Consider the following 13,205-nt stretch of genomic DNA (forward strand, 5'->3'; position numbering starts at 1 on the left):
AAAATTTGGAAACATTTGGATGGAAACCCCACAATTATGCTATAATCCTACTCTAGCTTGCCTGGCACAACACAATTACTCTGCGTGTAACAGGACCAGAGAAGTTTCAAATTCCCTCAAATTGAAGAGATTTTCCCTGCCATGTGTTGCAAATCAGATTAGAATAACATTTTTGGCCTTCTTTTGGTAAAACCATAAATAGTCTTTCTCTTCTCAATTATTGCCACACACCTGTCTGCACCAATGTACCATGCTATAAACACAACTGTAAAAACATGCCCTAATGGTGTTAGTCCAGGGGTGGGCAAACTTTTTGACTTGCGGGTCGAATTGGGTTCTGACCGGGGTGCCGAACCAGGAGCAGATGGATGTAGTGTTTGTGTGAAGTAATATGAACGACATGTAATGGTCATTGCATAAAATGTTTTGGCCTTTAGTAGGGAAGTAAAGCATGGATATTCAAAAAACGCTTTTTGGAAACAAATGCATTTATTAACAGCATTAAAAAAATATTTCACCAAAAAACTATCAGTGATTCTCATTAAATACATTGTTATTAAGAATAACAGTTCCATCACTTCAGCATCTGCAGGTCAGATTTATGAAAGATGTTTATCTGAGGTGAAATCACATCAAACGGCCAACATTCTGACCAAATACATCATCTTGAAGAATCAGGGAAATAATACATCTAAATAAAGTACTAATATAGAAATTACTAATAAAGAAATCAAAAAGGCAACACGGTGACAGATTTACTGAAAATCAGAGCAGAGCTTTAACTCACAAACACCCGGTGGCAGAAGTGAGGAAACGGGAAACACTTCCTTAAAGTCCGCCTTAAAAACGTTAACAGTTAAGATTAGTCGAAAATAGAAGGTGCTTCATAAACTTGCACCTGTACTTGACTTTTGATCCGCAGTTTGTCGGTGAAAAAAGTTTTGCTGAGTCTTCAAATTAGCTGTCAACCTCTCCGCTGTCAACCTCACATGCTGTTCATGTGTTGACTCCTAGCGTAGTTAGCATGCTTCGTAGCAAAGTGACGGCTAATATTGTACTCCTTGCAACCGTTTCTTGGCATATCAGACAAAACGACATTGATTGAACTTCAGCAAAAAAAGGATTTTGTTGTCAACTCTTTTTAAACACTCAGCACTCAGTGTCCACCTTTCTTTTCCTTGGGCCACTCATTTTGATGGAAGGTTTCCAGAGTAAGGTTTGTGGGTATCTTTGGTGTAAAACTGTATCTGAATGCTCAGTGCGTGAATTTTGAGAACGCTAACGTCACAGCCCACACTCGAAATTCGGCACTGATGGGAATAGAGAGCGGAGTGCGCGGGGTCCCTACTACTTAGTACGTACACGCAATTGTGAGTGCGCAGACACGGCTTCCGGGAGTAAATGCGCGGGCGGGCGTTTCTCTATCTACTGGGGAAATGCAGTCATTGAAGGGAAAATGACCCAAAACAATGTATAATAATACAATTTATTCAGGTTTAGCAGGCCTGATTAAACGGCCCCGCGGGCCAAATTCGGCCCGTGGGCCGTAGTTTGCTGTCTGTGTTAGTCACTCACAAGTCAGCAGTGTTGCTTTTATAATACATAATACACAGTCGCACTCACACACACAAACACACGTGCACGCGCTCAAACGCACACACGCGCACGCACACATGCACACTCACGATCACGAGCGATCACGGAGCTTTGTCTGTAATGTGCTTTATGGCCACTACGGGAAAGCCAGAGTTCAGCTCGTGAGAAAGGCATGGGGTAAGAGGAGGGAGAATGGAAGGAGTGAGGGAGTCCTTGTTAACATCCTCTTTGTGTCTCCTCCCATCGCAGTCAGATCAAAATAGTAGATGTGAGAAGAAAAACAAAGGCAAATGGAGACAGAAAACAGTTTGATTTTTAAAATCAGTCTGGATCAGCATCTTTCTTAAGAATCTGCCGTGTAATGCTCTTGTAAGAAAATGGTAGAAATGGGAGTAGAATTGATAGGGAGGGGTGGGCTGACGGCTTCGTAAGGCAGTAGTTAAGGTGTTCACAGGAGGGGAAAGAAAATATCATCTTGGACTAGAAAGCGTTGGGGTGGGAGGGGTTGGGTCCTCCCGAGTCTGGTGGAGGCAGATGTAGTGAATGCAGGCCACTGCGCCTTGGCAGGAAGCCAAGACACTAAGCCCTGGCAGCTCGTTAGCCTCTATGTTACTGACCTGATAGACCATGAGCCCTACTCCCCACCCCCTGTTCTCCCCTTCCTCCTTCTTCCCCATTTCACTCAAAACACGAAGCAACTGCAGTCCTACTTAGCAGCTGCTAGAGCCAGCATACTAGATAAAAGTAAACAGACCATGAACTTTAGGGTCTTGAAACCATCATCCAGAGCTTTGGAATGCCCTACCAATGGATATTAGAACTACTACCTCAGTAGAAACATTTAAGACACGTTTGAAGACACATTTCTATGAGATGGCCTTTAACTAACTTGTAGTGGCCGATTCGGCCGGAGTTTGTTTTGTTCTCTCTGCCCACCCCCTCCCTGGCTGGGGAGGGGGTTAGGTGGCGCAAAAGCTGATAGCGGCTAGCTGGATTCTCGGGGACCAATTCAAAATGAAGAAACTGCAGCTCAACCTCCTTGAAGACACTGCCAGGACAATCGAGGGCACCTCCGACATCCATTTTTTCATTGATTTTCATAATATGTATTACTTGTGCCCTCTCTGCATCCATTACAACCTGGTGATCCTGAAAGGGGGATCCTTCCATCTGTGGTCCCTTCTCAAGGTTTCTCATTTTCCCCTGGTAGGGTTTTTTTTGAGTTTTTCCTTGCCCTTTTGGGAGCTTAAGATCAGGGGATGCCATCCATCCATCCATCCATTTTCTGAACCGCTTAGTCCCCACGGGGGTCGCGGGCGTGCTGGAGCCTATCCCAGCCGTCATCGGGCAGTAGGCGGGGGACACCCTGAACTGGTTGCCAGCCAATCGCAGGGCACACAGAGACAGACAACCAATCTCACTCACACTCACACCTAGGGACAATTTGGAGTCTTCAATCGGCCTACCAAGCATGTTTTTGGAATGTGGGAGGAAACCGGAGTGCCCGGAGAAAACCCACGCGGGCCCGGGGAGAACATGCAAACTCCACACAGGGAGGGCCGGAGGTGGAATCGAACCCGCACCCTCCTAACTGTGAGGCGGACGTGCTACCCAGTGCGCCACCGAGCCGCCCAAGATCAGGGGATGCTTTGAGAATAATTGTCAATTTTTGGCTATGTGTTTGTGATTTAGGGCTATACAAATAAACTTGACTTGACTTGACTTGAATCATAGTGATTAAGGCCAAAGCAATTGTTCCGCTGGTCGTTTACACATTACATATTGACACATTACAACATAAGACAGAAATAGCCATTCAAACCCCCTCATGCCGGGAGAAAAAAAAAATATAAAAAAAAATAAATGGCTAATTTTTCTTTGTAGCATAAATGGACCAAAAGGAAAGTTTTGATTAATTATATATATATATATATATTTTAATCAGCTGATTAATTAAATAACCAAATTATATTCTGCCAAATATTGCAATGGGCATCAAGCTCAATAAATTTAATCGGTCCAAAATTGACCCAACTTGTTGGGTTGTTTTATTGCAAATCAACTTCCCAAGTGCAATTTTTCTTCGAATTGTTTGTGTCTTGATGGTCTTGGACAGGGGTGGGCAATTAATTTTTACAAGGGGCCACATGAAAAACCTGAGTTATGTCAGAGGGCCACACCAACGATAATTTAAACCCGCTCAACTTTATTCCATTGTAATATGCACTAAATTATTTATTTTAAATAGCTGGTACTGGTGATTAGAAGACTACAATTATTCTGTTTATATTTATATTAGGCTATGTGAAATTGTGGTGTATAGGTCAAATAAAAAAAATCATTAATCAGTACAATTTATTCTTAACTTCTTTAACTTTTCCTCAAATGAATTACAACACATTTATAGAAACATATCAATGTGTCCTCAACCCGCCTTGTTATGGTACGTCGGGAGAGTGACACATTCTCAAATGCGCTCTTTTTCTCCGGGCATATCAGTGCAACAGAGTCCAATAAGCACTCCTTAATAAACTCTCCGTCAGTAAACGGCTTACTTTTTCTGGCAATTTTGCGGGAAATGACAAAACTTGTCCTGACTGCTGTATCTCTGTGGGTATGAAGTTTGATGAAAAGTCCTTGTTGGGCTTGCAGTTTTACTAGCAATGCATCAGCCTCTGTTGCGCGCTCTTTATTAGACAGATTTCTGAATTTTTCCTCATGCTTGGTCGTGGAGTGGCGACTCAAATTATATTCTTTAAACACAGCGACCTGTGTGCCACAAACCAGGCACACGGCTTTACCTTTCAGTTGTGTAAAGAAATACTTGGCAGTCCATGTCTTGTTGAAAACACGGCACTCGTCAACTTTTCTTTTCTTCGCGCCAGCACACATTTTGAGGGCAGCATTACTTCGCGCTGTTCACCTACACGCACAGCTCACATGCACGCACGCTACATGGAAGTGCAGCGCCTTTCAAAATAAAAGCAGTACAGTTGTATTGCATGTACGACACAGATTTTTTATTTTTATTTTTTAAGTTGTAATCAAATGTAATTTGATTACATTGGCCCGCGGGCCGTATTTTGCCCGGGTCTGGTCTTGGACCTTCTTATCTTTCAGAATTGCTTGTACTTTATGAACTCTCGCTGTCCCTGCAATCCTCCTGCAGAGTGTTCCAAGTCATGGACTGGTGTTGGCGAGGTGTTTTTCCATCACTGTGTCCCCTACCTCTGAAACAGTTTGCCGAACGACAATGTTCATGTTTTGAAGAGCGGGCTCAACATCTACCTGTTTAGTTTAGCTTTTAGTAGATACTAATATTTTTATCCATCCATCCGACAGATCATACTGGACAGCCAAATGCAGTACGATGCAGACTTTATTGTTGTGTGGGAAAGGGGAGTGCTGGAGGTCTGGCTGGGATGGTGCGACAAAGTTGTTAGAATGCGACTGGTGGGCAAGGGCGGCAGTGCCGGACGGGCCGCTCTCCACGGCGTGAACAGCTGGCCGATAGCTGGAACCAACCTAGCAGGGGTTAACAGCAGAGCGCAGTTGATAATCGTGGTCAAGGCCAAGCAGGCAGTCGGGACGGGCGGCGATCAGAACGTCATAAATGGGCAAGTGGTCAGGGCGGGCGGCAGATGGGCCAGTAAACGGGCAAGGTTAGCAACAGGAGTCAGACGGGTAAAGCGCAGTGAGCAAACAAGTGGCATCACAGGACAGACTGACACCGAGTGTGGAGGGCTCAGGGTTTAAGTAATGTTCCAAAACAAGCGAAGTCAGGTGCAGGTGACTGACTTGAGAGTGTGAGCTTGGCTGTGACCGGTTGACGTCAATAGAAATGGGAGGCCGGGTGGCAGGTGACAATCTATCAATCCACCCACAAATTTTATTCTTAGCAAATATTTATTTAGTATTGTAGTAGTTTAGTATTGTACAACTAGTATTATTTATTTATCCACTTTTATCAAGCTTTCTTCTTCCATTGTTCCTCTAAAGGAGTCTGCTGCCCCGGAAGCGGCGGTTGCCTGTGGCTGCCTTGGCGTTGCCCTGTGTGAGCCGGTGTGGGTTGGATTTTTGCCCCACACCTTCTCTGGGCACCTTGGCGGCGCCCTGGGGTCTGTGGGTGATGTGCTGGTCTCGATGCACATGGCTCCTATGATTCCTTCCTATGATCACGCTTCCTCTCTGAACCCAGCCTGTTGTCAATATTCTTATAAGTTTCGTATTGTATGAATGTGTGTACGTGTGTAATTGCTGGGGGAGGCGCTTGTGTGTGTGTGTGTGTGTGTGTGTGTGTGTGTGTGTGTGTGTGTGTGTGTGTGTGCGTGTGTGTGTGTGTGTGTGTGTGTGTGTGTGTGTGTGTGTGTGCGTGTGTGCGTGTGTGCGTGCATGTACGTGCATGTACGTGTATGTGTGTGTGTGTGTGTGTTTGTGTGTGCGTGTGTGTGCATGCGGGTGTGTGTCTGTGTGATTTTGGGAAGTGTGTAAGATAAGCAAAACTATACTTGACAAGGCACAATTACTGAAGTTAATTGAATAATTTTGTACCTTAACAGAAAGATTTTACACCTTCTATTGTCTTTCTGAACTGATTGTTTCCCCCACAAAGTAGTAAGCCTGAGGCATAGACTATAATGTCTACAGGCCACCAGAATAAGTTTTTCCCAACCAGATGATTGCAGTGACAATTGTCACTTTTTCCTCTATCTCTCTTTGTGCTGTAGCTACATCAAATGGCACGATGGAAGGCATCGACAACCAAGAGGGGGGAGTATGCAAGACCAAGTCCATGAAGATGATCATGAGAGTGGGACAAAGTGAGTATAAGTAAATCAGAGATAGAGTAAGGAATGAGCAGTCACAACACAGTGCTCATGTAATGTGAAAATTCGTGCAACATTCAACAAATGTAATGTCTTGATAAGGTCACAAGAAACAGTGGAGGGTCATTGTCTTTGTGACATCTGGGTTGGGAGGAAGGGATATAATGAAGACAAGGTTTTGCGCATATTCAAACAATTGAGCAAGCTTACATCTAGTGAAAACATCTGCACTTTAGAGCACATGTAACTAATTCTCGCGTAGATGGACACAAACTGTTATCACAAGCACCACACAAGATAGCACAACTATAAAAGGAAGTTCTATTCTGAATCAATACGGTAATTAAAGTTAAAGTCCCAATGATCATCGTCACACACACACATCTGGGTGTGGTGAAATTTGTCCTCTGCATTTAACCCATCCCCATGTGATTTTGAACCATCCCCTGGGGGAGAGGGGAGCAGTGAGCAGCAGCGGTGCCGCACTCGGGAATCATTTGGTGATCTAACCCCCCAATTCCAACCCTTAATGCTGAGTGCCAAGCAGGGAGGCAATGGGTCCCATTTTTATAGTCTTTTGTATGACCCGGCTGTGGTTTGAACCCACAACCTTCCAGTCTCAGGGCGGACACTCTACTACTAGTCATGAATCAGTTGCTTAGATGACTTCTAGTGTTGCAGTTTCCTGAGGCTGACAGTTTCTTCAGGTTCCGTGTTGAAAATAGCTTAAATAGTTATAGTTCCATTCCTACAACACCCAATTAGCCTCTATCACTAACCTATGCTAAAGGATCAGCAATTGTCTGTGCCGCTAGCCAATCGTAATATATACATTTTGCCAAACAATAATTCACACCTATGAATCATTTACAATCTAACTTACTTGTTTGTGAGCGGAATCCTGAATTACATTGCTGTGCTATGTAGATCCTTAAAACCACGGTGGTGGTTTTCACCCCTCGTTATTGTGATCTACAGTACTATTGTAATATGATTTTTTTTTATCATAATGTATTGTTGATGTAATTTTGACTTAGATGGAAATACTTGTTTAACTTGAAAACTGTGTCCTTACAATTCAAAAATGTTATCTTGTGTTTTCTCAGATCCTACTGACCCTGTTTCATCCAAAGATAAACCCACCAGGGTTCCATACTCTCCTAAGCACCCAGACAGCAAGGACACCCACAAAAATAATGAAGTGCTAGAGAAGCCAGGTGAGATCATATGCTGTCATTTTAAATGCTGCGAAAGTGGTAACTGAGTGGAGGATTCATTGAAACAATTTGGCATTACAGAGGAAGGCCTGGAAAGAAAGGACACCAATTAATCAGTCTGTAATTGAATGTTAGCCATTAACGTGATAGGCATCTCTGGCCTCTCCACTCTCAAGGACTTCAAAGTCATCATTATGCTGGTCCACTCCATTTAATCCATCATTGGAGTGACATTTTCAGGAAAATGATCGTGTGCCATCTTTTTAACCCAGCTCCATTCTCATAAAACAATTTTTTGAACAAAAGCAAGCTGAACATATCCGCATGCAACGCATCAGAAATTTCTTTTGAATTTTATTTAAAATTCCTAGGAGAATGCTTTGCTTTAACTAGTTTATTCCCCTGCATAATATATTCTGTGGTATCATAAAAAAATTCCGTTTTGTGTCAGGTGCTACAATGAGCATATGGGCATTAGAGCAGAGTGTATGAGGTAGTATAATCTCCTTGTACAACAGCACAAGGGTCCTTGCTTTGGGCTGCCTGCCATCTTGTATCAGCTCTTACCTCAGTACGACCGCTGATGGATTACTTTTAGGCCTCAAAAGATCAGCAGAAAGCATAGATAGCCAGGTAGCACCTGAGAACATCATGACTTCAGTAATGGATGTAAACCATTTCCATTTAGAAGTTCATAAAAAAAACAAGAAAAGGATCTTTTTTTTATTTTTTACCCCCTGGGCTGTTAGTTTAAAATTGTGCTGTGCACATCTTAGTGCCATCTTTTGTCCTAGTTTTAAGGTAACCGTCTACATAGATTGTATGCAAATGATGACTAATTGAATTTAATCTTCATAGAAAAGCCTTCAATATAAGTTTTATTACTTACTCCTTTTCTCGTACTCTACTCACTGTGCTGTCATTTATCTCTTTGGAGGATACATTATGAAAAGAATGTTGAAAATGAGGGCTCCTCTCCCTGTTTTTTTCAGTGAAAGCATTCGCTACGTCTAAATTTTGGGAATTGCAAACACAACCAAGTAACACAATTCACAATTCTATTAATGTTGGTACACGAATGCAGTGTCTTTGTTGTTCTTATTGTTCATCTCAGTTTCAACAGTTTTCATCTTTGTCCTTTGCAATGGCACATTTGCATTTCACATTAAAACACAAAACTTCTCAAAATAGCCGCATAAGTAACATATGATGGACACATATTTTGAATGGATGAATAATTTCTTTTGTCATTTAGACCCTCATGACTTTTTTTTATGTTTGGCAGGTGCAGCATCCAGAGAAAGCGATGCAAACAACACAGGCGGGAAGTCATCCAATATCATCGGTTCTGGGGTGGCCATCTTTGTCAGCATTGCCTCAGGCAGTGTCATCTTTATCATCATCATCATCATGCTGGTGCTGCTGCTTCTCAAGTACCGGCGACGTCACCGTAAGCACTCTCCACAGCATGCAGCTACGTTGTCTCTGAGCACGCTGGCCACGCCTAAGCGAAGTGGCAGTGGTGGAAACAATAATGGCTCCGAGCCCAGCGACATCATCATCCCGCTCAGGACTGCAGACAGTGTCTTTTGCCCCCACTACGAGAAGGTCAGTGGCGATTACGGCCACCCGGTATACATAGTTCAAGAGATGCCACCGCAGAGCCCTGCCAACATATATTATAAAGTTTGAAGAGGAACGTTGAAAAACACGAGACTTACTGGATCACTGTGCGTGTTCATGGTTTCAGCTAGCACAGCCCCCATGCCTGCAAACAAACTCCCTCACCCTTCTTCTTTCATTCTGCCAAGTCTTCTCCAATATTTCTTCAATATTTTCATTGTCAACTTTAGATTATACCTACTTCCTCTGATATGTTCACAGCGAGTTTGACAGGGATTGGCAGAGACCTGAGAAATTGCTGCTGCTGCTGCTACTTCGTGGCTATGGGCAATAGGAAAAGGAAAAATGGAGTGTATCTTTGTCCAAACTTTCTCCCTTTTCTGGTTTGTGCACAAGTGGCTTGCATGTTCGGGAGCTTCATATGTGAGGTCCAAGAGGTTTGAGAGATGCAAGTGTTATTTTTATTTTGCTGTCATGGAAAGGAGAGACGACTAAATGGATGTGAAAGATTCATCATAGAGACTGGCGGTTGGAAAAATAAAATTAGCTGGAAAGAGGCATAGATTTGAGCCTGGAAGAAAGGTATCAGAGAAGAATTAGGCTGACCATGAACTTACAAAGTGGCTGCCCACCCTTGATGTTCGCTGGCTTGAATGACAATTTGATTCCCCAGGCGAACAAGGAAAGGGGGAAACATTTTATAACCATCCTCTCTGGGACGTTGCTGACTGACTTGCAGATATCACCCAAACACCCTGTCAGCCCACCCACTACTACGCACATCTGTCAATTTCAACATTTTCTTTTTTGTGGATACACCATTTGTCCCAATTCATAGATCCGTTCTCACCAAATTCTTCTTTCATGTTACTTGAAGGTTGTATCCAGTGTGTATCCTATGTACATTTGATTTGATTATGTGTGGCTTTGATATCCTGGTGTAGCTTTGTGCAAATAGGAGTTTAATTCATCCTTTCTCAGCACATCATTTTTTTATGTAACATTCAAAGACAAGTGGAGTCGCAAGTGTTCAAGATGATAGGATGATATTGAGGATGATTGTGTGACAAGTCTATTAAAAGACATGCCTGAAGAGTGGAGGACTTTGTAAAAAAAGAGAGCAGCACTTTTAACCCTGTTTTGGTACCTGCACTCTTCATAGCAATCCAGAGATGGACAATGAAAAAGAAAGATTTGAGATAAGCTGTATCCTGGCAGTGTTAATAGTAACTACTCACCTCAGCTCCCCGAAACCTGGGCTTTAAATGGGAAATTGTTTAGGGCAATAAGAAATCCAATTTGCCTTAGTGTCGTTTTTTTTAATTATTTTTTTTTAGATCAGGTGAAGAAAGGCAGAGGTTATCTTAGCTGCGTAAAACAGCTCTAGGTACTGTAACGTTTACTCTAAACATCTGAAGACAGGGCATCTCAAGCCCAATTAAGTTTGGCCAGTGCTCACGGTTTGTTTTTTAAAGCAGGGACATACTCATCCACTGTTCTTTCAGCATCGTAATTTCCATGTCTTAGGGCTTTAAAATTAAGTTTTACAAAGTATACATCATGAAAAATATAGATGAGATTTTATTTATTATAGACACATAGAGCACAGACTGATGTTGGCATGGCAAGAGGTAATAATATACAGTATTAAGGTATACGTGCACATTATGCAACCTAGATATTTTATTATTTGATATGCTTCAAGTCCTGCAATTTCTTAAGATCTCCAGGGGAAGCAGGGCCATGTGAGGGAATTGGGACCCTTGGCTCTTATAGAGCAGAGTAGCTGTCTCTCTTACTCGCTCAGCGTAGCATATACTGTATGTCATGAACACCCAGTGCCCCTAATTTCCGCACACACATCCTTCATCTCATCTTTGCATCTGTATGTGTGTGACTATTCAATTATTCATGTTTCAGTGATTCCACAAATCTTCAGCTCACAATCATGTCTCTTTTCGAAGTGTATAGTGCCCCATCTTCCTCATGAATCACATCAAATTTCACCGAAAAGCCAAGCCTAGTATAATGAGGTTTGTGCCTCTAAGAGGCTACAAAATCAGCGAATATGCAACTGTTATTTATTTTTGTAATCAATTCTGACACACACATATATATATATATATTATATATATATATATATATATATATATATATATATATAAGGCGGCTCGGTGGCGCACTGGGTAGCACGTCCGCCTCACAGTTAGGAGGGTGCGGGTTCGATTCCACCTCCGGCCCTCCCTGTGTGGAGTTTGCATGTTCTCCCCGGGCCCGCGTGGGTTTTCTCCGGGCACTCCGGTTTCCTCCCACATTCCAAAAACATGCTTGGTAGGCCGATTGAAGACTCCAAATTGTCCCTAGGTGTGAGTGCGAGTGCGATTGGTTGTCTGTCTCTGTGTGCCCTGCGATTGGCTGGCAACCAGTTCAGGGTGTCCCCCGCCTACTGCCCGATGACTGCTGGGATAGGCTCCAGCACGCCCGCGACCCCCGTGGGGACTAAGCGGTTCAGAAAATGGATGGATGGATGGATATATATATATATATATATATATATATATATACACACACACACATGCACGCACGCACGCACGCACACACACACACACACGCGCGCGCGCGCACGCACACACACACACTATGAAAACACCTATGGGAAGTGTTCTTAACCACTGAAAGACATTTCAAATGGCATACTGTAAAACAACAGTGTCAACAAGCCTGCTGTTAGTTTTATTCCCTGCATATTATTTAAACTCTTTTTTGTTTTATTGTTGTGCAACTGTTTAGCTGTGAAAAAAAATTAACAATTAAAATTGTATGACATCTGAACAGATATTTTGTAAAAGATGAAAAAAGACATAACAAAAAATGTCTTAAGTTTCTGTGCACCTGCAGCAGAATATGACAATCCTATTAGTTGTTTTTTTTATCTGGCGTCATTTTCTTGGCCTTCACTTGAATAACACTCTTCAAACATTGACCTGATTTGGTATGAATGTGATTAAATGTCATAGATGGGCTGTCAGAGAGTCTTATTAAGTCGGAGAGGAAAAGTACGTTATGTTCCTGTAAAATGCCTTGCTCGTTTGATCACCCCTTGGTCACTTGACTCAGAAATTTTGCACCACTCTTCTGTAGGTAAGAAACTGTAAATACATTATTGTTTGTATTGTATATGGATCCTGGGTTGTTACAATAGCCTTATTCACCCTTTTAGGAAATTAAATACAAAAACCTTCTGAAAAAAATTGAATAAACTTCAGTAAAACAGAGCATACTACTTTTTGGTAAATAGCTTATGTAAATATTGACGAGAAGAGAAGAAGACATTTTTATAAACTCTTAAAGTAAAAGCTTTTGTATAAAATTTGAAGTTTTTGCTATGTATTTTAGCTAGCGCTCAATGGAAAGTGTCCTCCCCACGCCCTTCCCTTTTGCACTGTTTCCATAGTCATTTGGTTTGGGAAAAAAAATTAGCAAAAATTTGCCAAACTGACTGCTGCATATTTGTGCCATAAGTGTGTCCCATAAATATTTATTGAGTTATTTTTTTTTATTTTTTTTTTTGGGAGGGGAGCATTTGTTTGATTTTATTTCAGTCCAGTTTGTCAGTAACACAGTATTATATGTGAATTGCTTTTTTGTTCTTTCAACCTTGTTTTTTTTGTTGCCCTGTCATGATTACTAAGTGGCTGTTCCCCTTTTCTCCTTTCTCGTCAAGAATGAGTTAAAGAAGTTGTGAAAAACTGGTTTTAATGTTGAAAATCTGAAGAAGAAAAAAAACCAGTGAGCATATATGACACACATTCCACCAGTCTGTTACAAAATACAGTTTTTCAATAAAAAAAAAAGTTTTTCCTATGGACAAGCTCTCTGGTTGTGATTTTTTTATAGACTAATAGAGATTTTTTTCCCCAATTTGACTCATTTTTATGTACGT

The 13,205-nt window shown here is 42.0% G+C and overlaps 1 protein-coding gene across 1 annotated transcript in view; it reads left to right on the forward strand.

Annotated features, from left to right (window-relative positions):
* The window catches only part of efnb2a (ephrin-B2a), a 33,794-nt gene extending 22,473 nt beyond the window's left edge, over positions 1-11,321 (forward strand). The window contains exons 3-5 of the mRNA XM_049729160.2: positions 6,324-6,416; positions 7,529-7,639; positions 8,925-11,321. Of these exons, the coding sequence (XP_049585117.1) occupies positions 6,324-6,416; positions 7,529-7,639; positions 8,925-9,331 (611 nt within the window). The 3' untranslated portion in view covers positions 9,332-11,321. The remainder of the gene's footprint in view (positions 1-6,323; positions 6,417-7,528; positions 7,640-8,924) is intronic.
* Positions 11,322-13,205: the final 1,884 nt, after the last annotated feature.

This window comes from Syngnathus scovelli, chromosome 8 (assembly GCF_024217435.2).
Source record: "Syngnathus scovelli strain Florida chromosome 8, RoL_Ssco_1.2, whole genome shotgun sequence".
In the NCBI taxonomy this organism is placed as follows: domain Eukaryota; kingdom Metazoa; phylum Chordata; class Actinopteri; order Syngnathiformes; family Syngnathidae; genus Syngnathus; species Syngnathus scovelli.